At 38.8% G+C, this 22,395-nt stretch overlaps 1 protein-coding gene across 1 annotated transcript in view; it reads left to right on the plus strand.

Moving 5' to 3' along the window:
- The window catches only part of LOC124603351 (extracellular matrix organizing protein FRAS1-like), a 218,419-nt gene that overhangs the window by 143,437 nt on the left and 52,587 nt on the right, over positions 1-22,395 (plus strand). The window contains exons 11-14 of the mRNA XM_047136392.1: positions 2,854-3,010; positions 7,737-7,928; positions 17,347-17,577; positions 17,842-18,075. Coding sequence (XP_046992348.1) covers positions 2,854-3,010; positions 7,737-7,928; positions 17,347-17,577; positions 17,842-18,075 — 814 coding nt within the window. The remainder of the gene's footprint in view (positions 1-2,853; positions 3,011-7,736; positions 7,929-17,346; positions 17,578-17,841; positions 18,076-22,395) is intronic.

The raw sequence follows: 22,395 nt of genomic DNA on the forward strand, positions 1-22,395 counted from the left end.
GGCATTGCACAGAGGGTGGCAAAGCACTAGTAACTAAATTGACACTACTATGCAAACCATTTGCTAGAACACTGTCTTCAACACTGTTGTCTTTAGAACTAATAGCATGAACAGAATGTGTGTGTCCAGAAGCACGAGAAGCAATTGAGTTCCATTTACGCTGTTGCCACATGGATTGTACATGTCCAACCCATCCACAATTGTAGCAAGAATAATTATGCGATTGGCAATTGTTGCGTTGTTACACACATGACACTTTGGGCACGATTTCAAAGGTGCCCGCGAAGAAGCAAACTGTCTGTTTTGACGCAAAAGCTGTTGGCAGAGACGCAAGCTACTTCCGCCTTGCTGATTGGGAGCACGCAGTGTGCGTAGCAACTGCGCCTGACAATGGTCGGTCTGTTGTACACAATGTCCGTCAGACACATGACAAACGGTAGGCAAGTCAAAACTATTTTGAGCACTTTCACATCCAGCTCTACTCTCCAAGATAGCTACGACTTGGTCTAGAGAGGGATCGGGGATCCGCAAAATCTGTTCCCTTATGTGAATGTCTTGCAAATTCTGAGTTATTGTGTCATGAATCACATTATCTGCAAAAAGTTTTCCACAGTCACACACAAAACGACAGTCACAAGTTAAGCCCTTAAGGTCAGCGATCCACTGCTTGTAAGTTTGACCCAGCTGTTTGTGATAACAAAAAAATCTGAATCTGGCCACAGCAACTAGAGTTTGTGAGTCAAAGTACTGTGATAAGGCCTGGATGCACTGTTCATATTGCAAAAGTTCAGGTCAGGAGGCCGGGAAAAGTTTTTCCAATACACAGTACACTTCAACACTGGCGGAGGCCAAGAGAAAAGAAAGTTTTAGCTGACCTGGGTGTTGGTGTGCTGCCATGTGCAATTCGAGTAAGGCCATATACTCTTTCCAAGTTTCTTCCTCTTGATTGAAGGCTCTGTATGGGTGGAGGCGCGGGAGTAACCATGTTAGTACAGTGCAACTGTTGAGAACAAGATACCAATAAATGAAACAAAGGAGCGAAGCGCTCCACACTGTAATCAAAAAATGTCCACAAACAATTCTGCTAGTTTGGTTAGGTGCAAGCAAGAAACAATTTGCAAATGGTGCACAAGCAAAAAGCGAACGATGAGGCAAGTGGGGTTGACAGCGGCATCAGGAGGCAAGGTCCGATCGCTTCTCCAAAATCCTCGTCGCCACTTTTGTGACGGCTCCCAAACCCAAGGTCCTCACCGGTACTTTTGGGGCAGCCACCACAAATAGTGACCAGGAAGTAGCTATGTCTGTTGGCCAAAAAATAAATAATGACAAGAATTGCTCCAGCTAGAATGAAGAGATAACTTATCTTTATTTCTGACGAAACGTGCACCAGCAATACAAGTCCAAGTAATATCCAAGAGTAATCCGTGTACTGAGCCTAGTCAAATACAATAGCAAATATCATACTGCAATTGCTTGACTATAAACTCCATGAAAGCCTAGCAATAGACAATCAACAATAGGCTGTCCGTCACGGGGCCAGCGCTCCTCCTTATATGCAAAAGGCAGAGGGCGCTGCGGACCCGACCACAGCCATGGCACGACCTCTTCCATTGGCGGTAATGCCCTGAGACACCTACGGCCATGACAGGAACTGTGGCCAGTGATGTTATGGTCAGGGTGTGCATGCGCGAGTTGGTTGGTTAGTTGGGTCTGTGGATACAACATTAATATTTACCATTGCCAGTTCCATACCTTTTTTCTCTTAGTTCACCTCCCTATTTCTGTCATTTTACTGCTTCTTGTTTAAGACTTTTGGTATTTATTTTCACCCTTCACATTTTTAGTTTACCATTTCAATATTATTTTCCCCTTTCTTCCAACTGCCCTAATTTTTCTTCTTGTTTGTGTCATTTTTCATTTTCCCTCTTCTTAGCTAATTTGAATTTGTGTTTTGTGCATGCAGTGTTACACATTAGCTAGATTCCTGGATAACTGCCCAATTCAATCATTCATCTTTGCTGTGTGTAACATATGTGCATATGTACCAAAATTGAAGCATTTCACAGAATAATCCAGGTCTTGCTGTATATTATCAGACACACAGACAATTTCCACTTCAGCTTCTATTTGGATTGTGTGATTCTAAAATAATGGTGTAAAAGATTAAACAAATTTTATCAGTTATCTCATGGTATTTAATCAGAAAGGAGAACCTTGCAATGGGATAAAGTAAGCCACAGAGCAGTTGAAGACAACTATCAACTTACAGCTCATTACTGTGCTGCAAATATATTTACATTCAAAAGTAAGGGTTTAGAGTTATTTGAATGTCAGTTACTTGATGATATCATATCACTCAGGTATTTAAACACTTTGTGACTTTAAATATTTTTGATAGAAGGTTAACCAATAAGAAAATACGTAAGCAGCAATGTAGTAAAAGAGAGATTGCTACTTACCATAAAAAAGACATGTTAAGTTGCAGACTGGCACAATTAAAAGACACTTACATAAAGCTTTTGGAAACAGCCTTCATCAGTAAAAGAGAGGCACACACGCACATGACCACCTGACCACCAACTCCAGTATTCAGCCCAAGACGCATGAGTTGGCAGTCACTTGTGCATAATATATGCTTCCTTGTGTGTGTGTGTGTGTGTGTGTGTGTGTGTGTGTGTGTGTGTGTGTGCGCGTGCGTGCGTGCGTGCGTGCGCGTGTGTGTGTGTGTGTGTGTGTGTGTGTGTGACAATCTTTCTTTTCCTATCGTGTTGATACTCCTACTTGGAGTTTCCATTGTTTGAAAATACATAAGCATTCATTTTTAACTGTGTTCTCTCTTTGTCTGTTGCACAGATATCGCAGTAACCCATACTCCACTCTTCAGAATGTTAAAACACCAGAGTTATACACTCATCTGGATCTTGACACTTGCCTTTGGACATTCGATGCATGGTTTAACATGAATGAAATTGTGAATGACTGTGGCGGAAGAATCAAATCTGAAGTACAGGTACAGTACAACTTTTATTAATTGATGTATGTAGTTAATGTGATGAGTGCATCTGAAACTTAGCAATACATTTAACAGAACTTAAAGTGTGAAGGACATTCAGAGCAAACTGAAATTAAAATTAAAATATCCATGATCACAAAGCTGAAGCAAATCAAACACAGTGAGCTAAAAGAATCTACCTATGAAGTGGCAGCAGGGGAATACATATATAATGGTATAGAAATGTGCAAGCTTTCAGAGCCAATGGTTCCTTCTTCTAGATGAAGGGTTGAAGGGGAAAGGAATACGAGTGAAGGAGAAGGACTGGTGAGCTTTAAGAAATGGGAGAGTTCAGAAAAGTCATCTAGAACACTAAGTCAGGAAAGATTACCAGATAGGATGAGAAGGTAAGAGTCTTTCCTTCTCATCCCATCTGGTAAGTCTCCCCTGACCCATGGTTCTAGGTGACCTTTCTGAAATCTCCCCATTTCTTAAGCCTCACCAGTCCTTTTCCTTCAGCTCTCTTCATTCCTTCTCCAACCCTTCTGCCAGAAGAAGGAACCACTTGCTCCCAAAGCTTGCACATTTCTATACCTTTATATGTGTGTTTTCCTGCCAATGTGTGGTGAGTAAATTTTTTTACCTATCCAATTACATTATATTTTCATAATTTGATTATTTTCATTGATATAGTAACTTGAAGATGTGCACAATAGTGGAACAGATCAATGCATATACATCAAGCAGTGTCACAAATTTTCAACCATGATTGGGACGCTTATAATGTTGATGTAAAAATGATAAGAAACTGAATAAAAAATGTAGTTCTAACTAGATCAAATACTTTTGGAATGGAAGGAAACCTATGTTGATGTCCCTTTATCAGGCTTACCATCAACAAGAATAATGGCAGAAACTTTGATCCAATGTAACAGTTTCTGCCACAAAATTGGTAACAATCTCTTGAGATTCAAAGGTGAGAATAAGCACAAAACATTCTCTGCATCAAATCAGAGTAAAAATTCAAGTTTTTGATGATCATCTTCATTGTCTTTGTTTGGGGTAATTGACTGTTATGGCTGCCTTAGTGGTTGCCTTTTGTAGCTGAGAGACAGCTTGAAATTGATCAGAGTACATTATCATTTTGCCATGCACCCAGAGACTGTCAATGTCAGTGGTAGACATATCACTTTTTGGTGAATTCCTCTATTTTTTCAGTATCAAGAATTTTCTTCCACACATCACTAAGATTATTGCCCCTGTTCTGATTGATGTTGTTCTCTCACATTCTAGTTTATACTATCTTTTTCATAACAGAATCCTGGTATGTAGAAACATGGCACAAGATTTTTAATATCATCAAACATTATTCAGTGTTTATTTGTGAGGCTGTACCCACAAAATTCTAATGTCTCAAGTTTTCAATTTTTTGTGCCCTTAGTGTTCTGCAACAGTGGGTGGAAACTGCACAGATCAGCTGACCTATATAGCTGGTCCACAGTCACAAAAAATTAGATTATTTCCAGAGACCTTGAGGCCAAGACAGTCCTTAACTCATCAGTGTCTCCTTAATACTCTTAAGTGCTAAAAAATGTCTTATGCCTCATCTTTCCATGACCCAACCAATTTTGTTAGATGTGGAAGAAAAACAATAGGTGGATCATCTAGTGATACTTCTGCATTTTCCCATTTTTGTTTCTTGTAAAGTACTAACATTGTATCTCATACCCCATACCCATTCTTTCAGAACATACATTTCAGATGTTTCACCTTGGAACCCAAGTGGTCCTTCCCAGAAATTGTTGTAGATCTGTATAATAATCTATTTACAATGGCTGTATGCTGAGATATAAATCTGTGTCCATCAGCTAGTGGCATACAGAATGACTGAGATGCTTAGCTTGCTGTTGTTCAAGAAAAAGATCTAAAATGACAAATTTCCTTCTCCCTTTGTATTGAGAGTGAACCAAATGTTCAGGTGTATTCGAATCATGTGATCAAGGAACTTTTCAGTAGCTTTGGTGCTACGTGGCCATATCATAAACCTGTTCACAACATATTGCTACAATGATGATGGGGGGAAATGGAGCCATCTTTATGTGTGTTCCTCAGAAAGCTACATGAAGAAATTAGCCACTTCTGAAGACAGTGGAGAACCAATGGCCATTTCATTGGTTACTTCATAAAATTTACCACCATACATGAAGTATGTGATTGTCAATGCATGATAGAACAACTTTATAGTTTCAGACGGAAAGTGGTCTGCCAACAGATTCAACATGGCCTCTACAGGAACTTTTGTTTGGACTATCTCTGATTTTGTCACTGAGGATCTGAGAGATCTGAAATGGTATTCACAGTGGCCAGCTAAGGGAATCATTAAACTGATTAAATATAGAGCTAGCCTAGAGGTAAGAGAATCAGTAGTACTGACCATAGGTCACAATGGAATGCTTTCTTTGTGATTTTGGATAAGCTGCGCAACTTGGGAGATCTACAAGTTCAAGCTCTGATGGTAGACCAGAATTCTTCCATTTTTCTGCTATATGACATAGTACATTCATATTTTAGGCATTTATATGTATTGTATTCCAAATGCAATGGCAGTTTGCTGTAATACTCTGTAGTATTAAGACTGACCATGGCATTTCCCCTGTTAGTCAGCCACACAACTTGATCATCCTGAGGAGCGAGCACTTGCCTCAGCCACTTTTAAAACAACAGTATTTTGGCAATATGTTGACAATACTTTTATAGTTTGACCTCATGTTTTGGATTGGCTGTGAGAGATCCTACAAAATCTGACCTCCATACATGAAAACATAAAATTTACTATGGAGTTGGAGAAGGAGGGTTGTCAGCTGTTTTTAGACATCTTGGTGTGACTTAAGAGTGATGGCACACTTGGTCATACAGTATAGAGAAAGCCCACTCACACAGACCTTCACTTGCAAGTGGCTAGTTGTCACCATTTGGCACAAATAATGGTGTTTTGAAGACATTGATTCACCAAGCCCATGCCATCTCAGACACCAATAGTTTGCCAATGGAACTGGAGCACCTGCAGACTGTATTTCTGAAGAATGGGTATTCGTCCCAGCAAGTAGAGAGAGCACTGCAGACCTGTAAACAACGGAGCAAAGAAGAGGAAGAGGGCTTTAAAACGACTGCCTATTTACCATATATCGGTAATATTCCATTGAAAATAGGCAAAATACTAAGAAAATATAACATGAAAGCAATCTTTCATACTCCTGCAAAAATTTCATGGCTGCCAGGATCTGTCAAAGATGACCTAGAGCTGCGCAAGGCAGGTGTTTACAGGATTCTGTGTGAATGCGGCATATCTTATATAGGGCTAACACATACTGTGCAGGATCACATTGTAGAAAATCAGCAGCATACTTGCCTTCTTCAGCCTTGTAAGTCCGGCATAGCTGAACACTGTATTTCCACTGGTCATTTCATGAATTACAATGAGACAAAAATTGTGGCCCATGCATCTAACTTTTGGGGTTCCATTATTAATGAATATTTGGAAATGTGTCTGTCTGAGAGGGAGTCTCTTATTAATTGAGACTCCCATTTTCAATTGAATTCGGCATGGAATCCAATCATTGAAAAACTTCATATCCTATGTAGCTGGTGTAGTTCTGTGATGGAACCATGGGAAGACAATCGAACTGAAATCGATGCGGTGAGTTTTCACCACAGAGAGCACACTAAATAGCAGTATCGAACACACTCAAGTAGCGCACATGCAACACCTAGTGAATCCACCACGTATGTGCCATTGTGGCCTTAAATACCAGAGCTCAGTACATTTTCACCAGTATCACCTGAAGATGGCCAGAAGACTCTGCGCTGAAATATTGTGGCAGAAAGTTACAACATGCAACAGTTCTCCTGAAATTTTGTGGAAAAATATGTTCACCGGGAAAGTTTTAAATCTCACATCTGGAGATCTGATTGACATGTGTGTGATTGATCTTTTCTGCAAACTATCATCACTGGGAGTGAGACTTGATACTATCAGTTTAATATAGAGTAAGTTAAGCAACTATCAAGTTTACTATAGACAACTGCACAGATTCAAAGAACATCCAAAGACAAAGATCTCAATGTGACAATTAATTCTAAAAGAAGCCTGTTATAAAGCTTCCAACATCTTTATAGGTATTACCATACCTGAATGGTTGCAAATGGAGATTACTTTGAAGCTGAATAAAGATATTCAGTATTTGGTTTGTACCTTTTTGTTTTCTTTGTTTCACAATAGCATTTGGCAAACATTTTAGGTCAGCTCATGGGATTCAGATAGGGAATTAAAAGATTTTCCTGGCAACAAGACAAGTAATGCCCCAGAGAGGCTGAATAGTGCGGGGTAGTTTTTGTACACGTAAAAATAGTTTATCTTGAAGTTGAAACTGTTATTGCTACAATTCTGTACAATCATTTCACTAATTTTTAGATTAGGTTTGATCATCAAATGTCATAAAACTAATATATTAATATGACATTTCAGTGCCTATGTTATTCTGAACTGTCTATACATTTCATGAGATATTGATAGATCAAGGACTAAAAATTGATGTAAAAAAATTGTGACCTTTTTATTTGATATAATTTCATACATCTAAAAGGAAATTAGGAAAACATGAACCTAAAGAACAAAAATTAGTGTTCTTCACTACATAAAAATAGCTAAACAAACTGCTGTGCTAAACAATAACACTTTTGGCAGGTAGAAGGAAGTGACAAGAACCATGTGACTGTTTCTCTATCACTATACCTAAAAAGGTTATCAGCCTCTGGACCCCCCATTGGTTGGAGTACTGTTGAGCATCAGACAGAGCTGGAGGTGTCTTTCCATTACCGGCCATTGCTTTGGGGCAGTCAATTAAAACTTCAGCAACTGTTGAATGCAACTCTACAGGTGTGTAAAATGTTTATATTTTGACAGATATAAAATTTAAGTAAATTGTGTTTAGAATACCTGTGTAATGCAGATGTTTTCAGCAGCTCCAGTTGTAAGTTTAAAATTAACAAAAAGCTTATAAACATTTGTCTGATGAAGCAAAATTTCTACTCTTTTTAAAATAATTGTGCAGTAACAAATCTTTGTGTGTTGGTGGTGCAGTAACAAATCATTGTGTGTTGGTGGCTGGGAGGGGAAGGGGGGTGGGGGGTAAGGGGGTAGTGGGTTTTGAGGAGGGGGATGGGCTCTGTAGGTGTAGGTGTGCATTTGAGTTTGGGTGTGGACACAGGGACATCCACACGGGAGGATGGGTGACCAAGTGGAGGGTTGTGTTTAGTCTCAACATGAGTGTTCTGCTCTTTTCATGCACTTATTTAAATTAATGAGAATGTAGCATGATTGTCACAGAAGGTTGCAAACTTACTTCATTGAAACAAATGACAAGGAATGGGATCTAATATTTTAGCATCATGTCAGTGAAGGGATCATTAGAGACAGAGAACAGGCACTAATAACAAGATGGAGATGGAAATCATATGACTCAATTTCAGTTAAACCATCTTTGTATTTGCCTAATTCAGTTCTGGGTAACCACAGGAAATTGAAAGATGGATGGCTGGATGGGAATTTCACTATTTGTAGTATGTGGAAAGTTGGGGTATGTTTTGTGCATTATTTTGTAAAATAAACCTCTGACCATTTAGTTATTACATTGTAGTTGACAAAGACAACTGTAATTTTACACTGTTTTTCTGATGAGTATTTAAATTAACACAATTTCCCATTGCATTCTGATGATGGTGTGGACCCCACAAATCATGATATATGTTGGAGATCCTCATTAACATGTGACTGCTCAACAGCTCTTCACAACTCATGGAGACTAATTGAAACAAATTTCAAGTATGAAAATCACTTTCATAATCACACACTGTATGTTCTAATAGGATTTACATCAAGCAGCTTTGAGGGTGTTGCAGAACAATCTTATCTATGAAGTAATCACAAGTTGTCATTCATCATTTTATTCCAATAACTTATGGAAAACAGGAAAAAAAATTACTGTCTGACTGAATATTTTTGTACACTAATTTCTCTTAACATTGGCACGCAACTGTGCCATAGAAAAAAATAGTGTAATTTTACTCCATCTAAAATGTTAGTTACTTAAATTCGCCCAATAACTTTTTACAAAAAAAAGGAACATAGTATTTTTACCCAAAGACCCTCATGTATTTAACCAGAACATATGATGTTTCTTCAAAACATATTGGGAATTTTCTAGCTTTGTGGGTTGTATTAGTCCAGTTCATGCAATTTTTTTGTTGACATGTCTGAAAATTATTTGACTGAATGTTTAGCCTGTCATCAGTCATCAAGAAGGTGATGTGTTTGTTTAAAATTGGGACTACTGATTTGTTTTAAAAATGGAACAGAGAATTTGCATTAACTCTTGCTATAAAAATGGAATAAAATATATCAAAGTTTTAGAAACACTGAATATTCTTTTTGATGGATCTGCTATGAGCAAAACAAGGGTTTATGAGTCATGTAAGTGTTTCCAAGATGGCTGTGAACAAGTTGAAGACAACAAACATTCTGGACAACCCAGCACATCAATGACCACTGAAAACATGGAAAAAGTGAAAGAAATGATTTTGAATGATTGCTGAATCACAATCAGAGAAGTAGTTGATAATGTTGGAACATCAACTGGCTCATACCATGAAATCTTTTTGGATGTTTTGGATGACAAAATGTGTGACAGTCATATCTGTGACAAAGGTGTTGAATTTTGATAAAAACAGCGGTGAATGCAAGTTGCTCAGGAGTCACTTAATGAAGTCAACAACAATGCAGAACCACTGAAACACATCATAACAGGTGCCAAAACATGGGCATAAGGGCATGATGTTGAAACTAAGGCTTGATTGTTCTAGTGGAGGCATTCTGGATCACCAAGACCAAAAAAAGCTAAGCAAGTGCAGTCAAATGTGAAGGTTCCACTCATTGTTTTCTTTAAATTTGATGGCATTGTGCATCATGAGACAAAAGGTCAAACAATCAGTAAGGAGTTACTATCTGCAAGTTCTACATCATTTGCAGGAAGCAGTCTAGAAGGGAAAAAAAGAAAAAAAAAGATCAACAAGATTTGTGGCAAATCAATTCATGGTTTTGCACCACAATAATGTGCCTGCCCCATTTCATTGCTTGGTCATGAATTTTTGGTGAAAAATAATATTGTAATGATGCCCCAGCCTCCATAGTTGCCAGATATAACTCTGTGTGACTTTTTTCTATTTCAAAAAATAAAGAGAACCTAAACGGGCCGTTGTTTTACAAGCTTAGATGAGATTAAAGGTTCACAGCTGAAGAGCTAAAAGCTAGCCCAAAGATCAAGTTCCAAAAGTGTTTCAGGGATTGGAAGAATTAAAGTCATAACTGTATAATATCTAATAGGGACTACTTTGTAGGAGATTACATTTAATGTAGACAAATTATTATTCAAACAATGAAAATTCCTGATATTTTTTGAACACACATCATACACATATTGTTGCTCAAGAATGAGTTGCATATGAGTTCTGTACATGGTCTTCTTTATAAATGCTATATATTTATAAGATCCTTAGAGTTTTCATTAAAACATATTATTTTACACAATCAATCTAGTTAATACCATTTTGTAACACAAGACCTAAGTGTATGAGTTAAGTGACATACTTCAAATGCTGTTCTCTAGACAACAGTTTTTTTCCTTCTCCCCATCAATAATATCTTGCATTTATTTACATATAAGGCAAGCTGTCACTCGTTAATTAACGTTATTGCCTAAGTTGTTTAGAACTGTGCTTCAGTTACTCATCACTGACACTTTCACTATACACAGCTGTTCCATCTTCAAACAAGTTGACTGTGTTGATAACAGTCTCTGACATTTTGTAAATATGAACGCCATAATATTCTGTTCATTTTTTTGTGACGTCTTATGTCATATAAATACAGCTTTCTATGCACTGTTCATATCATGAGCACTGACCCTTTTGGGGCTATATGATTGTGTCTTTAAGTTTGAGTCTATTTGTTGGAGAGAGGACTAAAATACTTCTATCACATATAGGCTGTTGAAGAAGTTATTTGAAATTGTTAGCAAAGTGTGAATTCAGAATTATTTCTTGACAATGTGGTCATGTCACTGTCCAGTAAGTTTAAAGTTACCTTCTCCTACACTAACATTCCTGAAAATTACAACACTGAAACAAGATTCACTTGACTGAAGTGAATTTTATGCCACAGACTAGGTACATGACGCTAAACAAATGATTATATCAATAAATAGTAATCAGTTTTTGAAAATATAATATAATTGGATAGATACTATATCTACTCACCAAGTGGCAGCAGGAGAAAAGACACACAGAAAAGTTAAGAGTAGGTTCTTTTGGAGCATGGCTACTTCTTCTCGCAGAAGGAAAAAGGAGAGGGATAAAGAAAAGGACTGGTGAGGTTTAGGATATGGGGAGAGCTACAGAAAAGTCACCCAGAATCCCAGATCAGGTGAGACTTACCAGACAGGATGAGAAAGAAAGACTGATCATTGGAGGCTCCACTAGAAGAAATGCCTCATTCGAAAGCTTGCACATTTCCTTAACTTTCTTTTATGTGTTTTCTCCTGCCACTACTTTGTGAGTAGATCTTTAACAATCCAATTATGTTACATATGCAAATTATTAGGTTTACAGAACTGTATATCAACTCTGGTTCTAAAAACTACATCTACATCTACATCTACATGATTACTCTGCAATTCACATTTAAGTGCTTGGTAGAGGGTTCATCAAACCACAATCATACTATCTCCCTACCATTCCACTCCTGAACAGCGTGCAGGAAAAACGAACACCTAAACCTTTCTGTTCGAGCTCTGATTTCTCTTATTTTATTTTGATGATCATTCCTACCTATGTAGGCTGGGCTCAACAAAATATTTTCACATTCGGAAAAGAAAGTTGGTGACAGAAATTTCGTAAATAGATCTCACCGCGACGAAAAACGTCTTTGCTTTAATGACTTCCATCCCAACTCACATATCATATCTGCTACACTCTCTCCCCTATTATGTGATAATACAAAACGTGCTGCCCTTCATTTCGCACCCTTTTGATGTCCTCCGCCAATACCACCTGGTAAGGATCCCACACCGCGCAGCAATATTCTGACAGAGGACAAAGAGTGTAGTGTAAGCTGTCTCTTTAGTGGACATGTTGCATCTTCTAAGTGTCCTGCCAATGAATCGCAACCTTTGGCTTGCCTTCCCCACAATATTATCTATGTGGTCTTTCCAACTGAAGTTGTTCGTAATTTTTACACCCAGGTACTTAGTTGAATTGACAGCCTTCAGAATTGTACTATTTATCGAGTAATCGAATACCAACAGATTTCTTTTGGAACTCATGTGGATCACCTCACACTTTTCGTTATTTAGCATCAACTGCCACCTGCCACACCATACAGCAATCTTTTCTAAATCACTTTGCAACTGATACTGGTCTTTGGATGACCTTACTAGACGGTAAATTACAGCATCATCTGTGAGCAACCTAAGAGAACTGCTCAGATTGTCATCCAGGTCATTTATATAGATCAGGAACAGCAGAGGTCCCAGGACACTTCCCTGCAGAACACGTGTTATCACTTCAGTTTTACTCAATGATTTGCCGTCTATTACTACGAACTGCGAGCTTCCTGACAGGAAATCACGAATCCAGTCACACAACTGAGACGATACCCCATAGGCCCACAGCTTGATTAGAAGTTGCTTGTGAGGAACGGTGTCAAAAGCTTTCTGGAAATCTAGAAATACGGAATCAACTTGAGATCCCCTGTCGATAGCGGCCATTACTTCGTGTGAATAAAGAGCTAGCTGCGTTGCACAAGAACGATGTTTTCTGAAACCATGCCAATTACGTATCAATAGATCATTCCCTTCGAGGTGATTCATAATGTTTGAATACAGTATATGCTCCAAAATCCTACTGCTAACCGATGTCAATGATATAGGTCTGTAGTTCGATGGATTACTCCTACTACCCTTGTTAAACACTGGTGCAACCTGCACAATTTTCCAATTTGTAGGTACAGATATATCGGTCAGTGAGTGGTTGTATATGATTGCTAAGTAGGGAGCTATTTTATCAGCATAATCTGAAAGGAACCTAATCAATATACAAACTGGACCTGAAGACTTGCCCGTATCAAGCGATTTGAGTTGCTTTACAACCCCTAAGGTATCTACTTCCAAGAAACTCATGCTAGCAGCTGTTCATGTTTCAAATTCTGGAATATTCCATTCATCTTCCCTGGTGAAGGAATTTTGGAAAACTGCATTCAATAACCCCGCTTTAGCGGCACAGTCATCGGTAACAGTACTATCGGCACTGCGCAGCGAAGGAATTGAATGCATCTTGCCGCTTGTGTACTTTACATACAACCAGAATTTATTTAGATTTTCTACCAAATTTTGAGACAATGTTTCGTTGTGGAACCTATTAAAGGCATCTTGCATTGAAGTCCGTGCCAGACTTCGCGCGTCTGTAAATTTTAGCCAATCTTCGGGATTTCGCGTTCTTCTGAACTTTGCATGCTTTATCCATTGCCTCTGCAACGGCGTTCAGACCTGTTTTGTGTACCATGGGGAATCAGTTCCATCTCTTACCAATTTATGAGGTATGAATCTCTCAATTGCTGTTGCTACTATATCTTTGAATTTGAACCACAGCTCGTCTACATTTGCATAGTCAGTTCGGAAGGAATGGAGATTGTCTCTTAGGAAGGCATCTAGTGAGACTTTATCTGCTATTTTAAATAAAATTATTTTGCATTTGTTTCTAGTGGATTTGGAAGAAACGGTATTGAGCCTAGCTACAACGACCTTGTGATCACTAATCCCTGTATCAGTCATGATGCTCTCTATTAGCTCTGGATTGTTTGTGGCTAAGAGGTCAAGTGTGTTTTTGCAACCATTTACAATTCACGTGGGTTCATGTACTAACTGCTTGAAATAATTTTCAGAGAAAGCATTTAGGACAATCTCGGAACTTTCTGCCTACCATTGGTTTTGAACAAGTATTTTTGCCAACATATTGAGGGAAGGTTGAAGTCCCCACCAACTATAACAATATGAGTGGGGGATTTATTTGTTACAAGACTCAAATTTTCTCTGAACTGTTCAGCAACTATATCATCGGAGTCTGGGGGTCAGTAGAAGGAGCCAATTATTAACTTAGTTTGGCTGTTAAGTATAACCTCCACCCATACCAATTCACACGAAGTATCTACTTCGACTTCACTACAAGATAAACCACTACTGACAGACACAAACACTCCACCACCAATTCTGCCTAATCTATCTTTCCTGAACACCATCTGAGACTTCGTAAAAATTTCTGCAGAACTTATTTCAGGCTTTAGCCAGCTTTCTGTACCTATAACGATTTCAGCTTCTGTGCTTTCTATTAGCGCTTGAAGCTCAGGGACTTTCCCAGCACAACTACAACAATTTACAACTACAATTCTGACTGTTCCTTGATCCAAGCACGTCCTGTATTTGCCATGCACCCTTTGAGATTGCAGCCCACCGCATACTTTTGTGAGGCCTTCTAACCTAAAAAAACTGCCCAGTCCACGCCACACAGCCTCCGCTATTCAGCAGAAACCGAATCCCCACCACCCTATGGCGCAAGTCAAGGAATCTGCAGAAAACACGGTCCCAAAACCATCTGAGCCTCTGATTCAGACCCTCCACCCGGCTCTGCACCAAAGGTCCGCAGTCGGTTCTATCAATGATGCTGCAGATGGTAAGCTCTGCCTTCATCTCGTAAGCAAGACCGGCAGCCTTCACCAAATCAGATAGCCACTGGAATCCAGACAGAATTTCCTCAGATCCAAAGCGACACACGTCATTAGTGACGACATGTGCCACCACCTGCAGCTGGCTGCACCCTGTGCTCTTCATGGCATCCAGAAGGACCCTTTCCACATCAGAAATGACTCCACCTGGAATGCACACAGAGTGCACACCGGATTTCTTCCCCTCCTTAGCCGCCATATCCCTAAGGGGCCCCATTACGCACCTAACATTGGAGCTCCCAACTACCAATAAGCCCACCCTCTGCAATTGCCCGGACCTTGAAGGCTGAGAATCATCCTCTGAAACAGGGCAGGCAGCTGCATCTGGCTCAGCCAGAGACAGTACCTGAAACCTGTTTTTCAGACACACAGGGGAGGTTTACTGATCAGCCTCCAGGGACATCTTTTGCTGTCTGCCATGCCTTGTAACGACCTCCCGATCAACCACAGGCGAGGGCTCAGCCCCACTGCGGGCAGCAACCAGGGCAACCACAGCAGGCTGCACTGACTTCGGTCATGCAGCTTGAGGCTGTTGCCAATGGGCACCACAGCAGCAGATCAATCTGGGGACAGACGGGATGAGGTTGACTTCCCGTGATACCCAAGTCTGGCTCCCCACAGTGGTGCCCATTGGCAACAGCCTCAAGCTGCGCGACCGAAGTCAGTGCCACCTGCAGCTGTGAGTGAAGGGATGCCAACTCAGCCCTCATTCGAACACAGCAATCACAGTTCCTGTCCATTCTAATTGATGTTGAACAACGTTTACTGAAACACGAGTCCATGCCTAGATAACGCAAGTGAAAAATGCAAAGAATGTATGAACTAACCTGTACAAATGCCTAATGACTGTGCTACAATCTGCCTGAATTTATGATTACAGCACCTAAAACTCGAAATTACACCTCCTATACGAAACTACGTAACAAATAAGTGAGCTAGGAGTATACGACTTGCTGCTGGCAGCTGCTTATCCGACAGCGGCAGGGAGCACACTGGCTGTGACCAACCGACACTGGCCATTCAAAACAAAAACAGAAGACAAATGACTATGCGAATTTACACTATTCAGGTACTAAAATGCGATGCTACAACTCTCATACTATAATACACTTGAAATTTATGAATTAAACAATGCAAGTACACAAAAACACGCAAAGAAATTAAGAATTAAACTATGTAACAAATAAGTGAGCTAGGAGTATACGACTTGCTGCTGGCAGCTGCTTATCCAACGGCGGCAGGGAGCACTCTGGCTGTGACCAACGGACACCGGCCGTTCAAAACAAAATGTGGTGTTAGAACTCTCAAATACTATAATACGCCTGAAATTTATGAATTAAACAATGCAAGTACCCAAAAATACGCAAAGAAATTAAGAAACTAAGCGTAATATGAAGCTCCCATATGCTGCAATTAAGACCTCTGAGTACTGTGAAATGAAATAAAAGAGGTATTGGATGTTTTTCAAGAAACTTCCCTCTGTGTGTTGCTTAATGGAGTCCACATAACATCAACAGTGGTTGTTGGATGACCACAAAGAATAACTGACAACCAGCTGCATCCCAGATATGGTCAATGTGTGATACGCCAGACAAGTTTGCATGTTGTAGAATCAGTTGTATCCATCATTCTTGAAGGAAAGCTTGCACATTTCTCATCACATGGGCTAGGCTTAACAGTAGCACATTAAGTAGCAAATTTTTATGGGTGTTAAAATCAATTCTCACTCACTCTCAGTTCATTCTTAATATTAATGAGATGTCTGTCAGTTTGACCCTGTGTTTAGAAGTGATACCACAACACACACTGTTTTTCACCATGGAGGCAAGACTCTAGTTATGTAGGAGGCATCTAGAAAGTCACAGGCCTTGGAAAGAGCTTGTATAATGTTAAGAGGGCAATTAAGTCTGTGTAGTTTTGATGATACTCCATATCTAATATCAGGAAGGGTTTATATAGGAGTATTCCTTTCACATGTAAGCAATAATACAATCTCTGAAAACTGGCCCTAAATACATCACACGTCACACTTTCAAAACTTCTTTTATGACATAATCATGCAGGATCTTGTGGAAATGCAGTAATGGCAGAATGAAAATACTTTACTGCAAAATCATTAAACAGTACTACTAAAAAAGGCTAAAAAATTCATCACATTCAGTAACACAAAGAAAACCTCACAAAACTTCATCAGAGATGAAATAGCCAAACAAAACAAGGACTAGCATTGAAATTTCATTATTTTTGGGAGACCAGAAACATTAAAAATTATTATCCACTGTATATATTCACATTTTGTGCATAATTTAAAAAAGCTATTAAACCTGAAATGAATTTAGAGTTTATTTATTAATGCATTTTTTGAGCTGAAGCATGTTTGCTGAAGATAAATTACTTGCTTTATATCATTGATTCAATGTTATTCTAAAATTTCTGAGACACAACAAATTTATTTCATTATACACAGCTGAAGAGAGTGGCTGCCGATTCAGATGGCCGGTTGCTGCTGGATTTTACAACAACTACTCACTTTCATGGCTGGTTTGTGACATCTCACAGAGGAGCCCCTCATGTGAGATCCACTGTTTACCCTCCACATGGACTACTTACTAACATGTCACTGCATCTCATATGGTCACAGGCAACATGGAACAGTCCAGTGCAGTCTTGGAGGGCAACTAGTGATTACAGTCTCCAGGTAAAATACAAAGACTGGGTACTAGAATGATATAGTCATTTCAATTTTTTTTAATTTTTATGTATAGTTGTATAGTTTTTCTCAGATATGAGCTTCTTATTGGTCATCTACAGCTCTTACTGTTCTGCATCACTGACCATTTAATTAAGAAATATTTTACTAATGAACATTTTGTGTTTACTCCTTTGATTGTTCTCTCCCTTTATGTATAGTAAACATTCAGGTAGAATTTATTTTTCAAGCAACCCTTATGCACACTGACAGGATTACTCTGGAAACTACACAGCCAGTCTTGTGGCATGTGTTGCTACTCCTGGGCTTCAGTACACACCAAATGCTGCCAGTGACTGCATACCTCAAGTACCACCTGTAAGGTTGTCTATTCCTGTAAATTTTCAGCATAGTGCTAAACCAGCAGCACTGTCATATGGACTTGAGACACATTTTGTCATCAGCAATAACCTTGACAGTTTACTAGGACCACCAGAAAATCTTCAGGTATGTTTAATGGAGCAAAGCAAATAAGTAACATTCTATGTCAGTTCTCATAGCTTCAATAATTCAGTTTAAGATTTTTTCTCTTTTTTAATACAAAGGAATAGTAAGTACTGCATTATGTGCACCACAAGAACATTTGTTTAGTAAGCAGTTAATTTTTCTTGATGTAAATTGATTTTAATGAAAATAATGAGCATTTGAAAAATATGAAGTAGATAGATAAAAAATGTATCCACCAAGTGGCAGCAGGGGAAAATGCATGAAGATGTGTGAACAATGAGCAGCCAGAGTCAATAGCTTCACCTTCTGCCAGAAGGGCTGAAGGGAAAGGCACATGGATGAAGTAAAAGGTTTGCCAACAATCAGCTTGTCCTCATCACATCCAGGAAATTTCCCCAGATTCAGAGTTCTGGAAAAGTTTTCTATAACTCTTCCCCTTTCTTAAACCTCACAGACCTTTTGTTTGATCTCTCTTCCTCTTTGTTCATCCCTTCTTCCTGAAGAAAGTGTCACTGTCTACGAAAGCTCATGCATTTCCACATCTTTTATGTATTTTCTCCTGCTGCCTGTTGGTGAGCAGATATTTTTAATCTAGCTTTATAATATTTTAAAAGGAATTTTTGTCATTTTGTGGCAGAAAAGTTACATATTTAAGCAAGAAAAGAACCAAAAGTTTGGGTCTCTTTCTAGTAGTTAATAGAAACCAAATGTAATCTGTTGCAACTCAAGAAGAAAGGGATGAAAAGACTGAAAATTATTAATTCTTGGTGGTTGGTGGGTTTGATGTATTTAAGATTCATATGTAGCAATCAGAGTAGTGGGGACTGACGTCCATAAAAGATGAAGTTAATCAACGAGCTAATGAGGGCCAGGAAAATATACAGTTGTGAGAGTGTTGAGGAATGTGGATAGTGTTTTTGCCACAGATCCAGATAATGAAGATATCATCAATGAGACTAAGCTGAACAAGGTTTCAGGGTTTTGTGTGAGTAGAAAGTATTCCTCAATACCAAAACTATCAGCCATATCCCCACTTTGAGATACCATCCCTTCTTCATAATCCAGTCTTTCCAGCTGCGTAAGATACATCTATAACAATGAGTGGTTCTTTACTAGTATGACAAAGCCTATGATGGGCATTATCCCTCCCCCCCTCCCACTCCCCCCAAAAAAACCTAGAGCACATTTTTTTTAAGAGCTAGTACTGTTTTCACTATTTATGTCATTTGTTATATCTAAATGCTGGATTTCACATTAAACATAAGACTTCTTTTGTGTCATGATGAATATAATGTAATGAATTAATAGAGGGAAACATTCCACACGGGAAAAATATATCTAAAAACCAAGATGATGTGACTTACCAAACGAAAGCGCTGGCACGTCGATAGACACACAAACAAACACAAACATACACACAAAATTCAAGCTTTCGCAACAAACTGTTGCCTCATCAGGAAAGAGGGAAGGAGAGGGAAAGACGAAAGGATGTGGGTTTTAAGGGAGAGGGTAAGGAGTCATTCCAATCCTGGGAGCGGAAAGGCTTACCTTAGGGGGAAAAAAGGACGGGTATACACTCACACACACACACATATCCATCCACTGGTCTGTATATGTGTGGATGGATATGTGTGTGTGTGCGAGTGTATACCCGTCCTTTTTTCCCCCACACATATACAGACCAGTGGATGGATATGTGTGTGTGTGTGTGTGTGAGTGTATACCCGTCCTTTTTTCCCCCTAAGGTAAGTCTTTCCGCTCCCGGGATTGGAATGACTCGTTACCCTCTCCCTTAAAACCCACATCCTTTTGTCTTTCCCTCTCCTTCCCTCTTTCCTGATGAGGCAACAGTTTGTTGCGAAAGCTTGAATTTTGTGTGTATGTTTGTGTTTGTTTGTGTGTCTATCGACGTGCCAGCACTTTCGTTTGGTAAGTTACACCATCTTGGTTTTTTGAATATAATGTAAAATATATAGAATGCCTAGTCAGATGCAAGAGAGGATGTGGTGTCCTTAACAGCTGAATCACATTCTCTGCCATAGCTTTAATGACCTTTCATCATGACCTGAAATGAGAAATCTGTTCTCCAAAATTCTTCCCACATTTTCCAAACTAATACTTTGTATAGACTGAAATTACAAAATGGCCTGGTTCATTCTTATGCCGCTTTTACCACCAACCTCCTGCACATGAGTCATATCTCTGAAAGACCCAGGTTCAAGAGCCATCATATGATCCTACCCAGTAAACTGGCTGTATGGTGCACTTGCTTGCAAGCAAGTCAAGTAAAACTGAAGGTGAGAAAAGGTCCTACCCACGTCAGCTTCTGTGAATTACGGCATTTGTCTCTCATTTATTTAATGTCATCAGCACACTTTGGAGTAGAACTGTAGCCTCTTTATTTCAAAAGAGAGCTCACTGTGGATCAGTGAAGGCACAAACATTGTTTCTCCCAGAGCAGATCCAGTTAGATCTGTAACTTGGGCCCTAATGCTGTTATAGAGTTTTGACAGCTTCAAAATTCTCAATAATAATGACTGATAAGTTTGTAGTATGACAGACATGGTGAATTCAGAGTATTTAAAAATGCTACAGAGTAACATACTCATGTGTCCGAATTAATCACAACAGTTCTTTTACCTGGAATTATTTCAGGAAAATATTATTGATGGCAGGCACATGGTCATTTTTTGCGAGTAAGAATGGTTCTATTATACAACCATTTCAGAGACTTGTCCTGAATTTAGGCATGAATGGATAAATCAAGAATAAATTTTTCACTCTGCAGCCAAATGTGCAATGATATGAAACTACTTGGCAGCTCTAAAGTTTGTGCCAGAGGAGACTCAAACTTGGGACATTTGGCTTTTGCAAGCATGACTCACAGCCTATCCTCACAACTTTACTTCCACCAGTAATTCATCCCTTACCTTCCAAACATTCCAGAAGTTGTCCTACAAGACTTGCAGGACTCCTGGAAGAAAGGATACTGCAGAAATATGGATTAGCCACAGCCTATGGGATGCTTCCATAATGAGTTTGTCACTCTGCAGTGATGTGTGTGCTGATTTACTGCAGATTAAAACAATGTTCCAGTCAGGCTCTTTGCCTTCCATGGGCAAATGCTCTACCAATTGAGCTACCCAAGCATGGCTCACAACCCATCCTCACAGCTTTACTTCTGCCACTACCTCTACTCCTACATTCCAAACATTATGGAAAAAAAAACAGTACAAGGAGACTTCTCTTTTTGTATCATTTGTTAATCACAACACAGTTCAGTACAATTTTCATTAATTTAAGTTACAGAAATCACTCAAAAGTCTTTAAACAATAAGTTCTTGTGTTTCATGGATATCAGTATGTGGAGTGGCATGAGGCAACACCAAGAATGCATCCTGCATATGTCTTACTCAAGGGCTTTCTAACTGTGAACTGCCATTTTGGGTGACATCTGACTACTTAAACATCGACGTAAGAATAAACTATTATTTTGTAAACTACATTATACTTGGAATATTGGCTATATCAAAGTTTTTGGATGAACTACCAGGACTATTGTGATTTTGGCTTATAAAAAAAGTTGTTGGTCAGAAATTCAGAAAACACACTGACAATATTATTCTTACATGATGTGGATCTCCTTGTTTACATGTACCACCATATTGTAAATTAGGATAAATTACTTGAAGTTATTAATTATTTAGTTAACTAATTAATTCTGAATGTCATTTTGTACAGAAAAATTAAGGTAACAAAAACATTTTGTCAAAGTTCAGAATCTAAAAATGGTTATGACAAAAACTGAAATTGAGAATGGGTCTAGTTATGAACTTGATGCTAATTATCTCTTCAGTTAATTAGTTTCTGATAATCCAAAATATTTTACAGGAAATGGCACTGCCGCAATTTCTGTTAGAGTGGGTCACCTTCCTTGATTGTATCCAAAGGGTTTTGTACTTTGTGAATTGCAGTACTAACGTCAATTAACTGTATTTTCTCATTGGGAGTGCCCCAATAAAAGTTAATTATGTCAGTGTAAACAGAACAAACAGCTTTATAATCTGACAATAAATTCAAGTGAAATCAAGTCTAAATAAGAACTTGAGATTTTTATCTGAGTGTTACATGCCAATAGATAAATGTATTGAAAGTAAAATATGAATTAGCAAACACAAAAAATTATGATTATTTATGGGAGTACAAAAAAACATAGCAAATGGGAAGGATTCACCTGCTATCTTGTGAGCAGATGTCAGACGTTAGAGAAATTTCCTCACTGGGTGTTAGGTTTCTAGTCTACCAAAAAAAATTGCAATC

Source organism: Schistocerca americana, chromosome 1, assembly GCF_021461395.2.
Source record: "Schistocerca americana isolate TAMUIC-IGC-003095 chromosome 1, iqSchAmer2.1, whole genome shotgun sequence".
NCBI classification, from domain to species: Eukaryota; Metazoa; Arthropoda; class Insecta; order Orthoptera; family Acrididae; genus Schistocerca; species Schistocerca americana.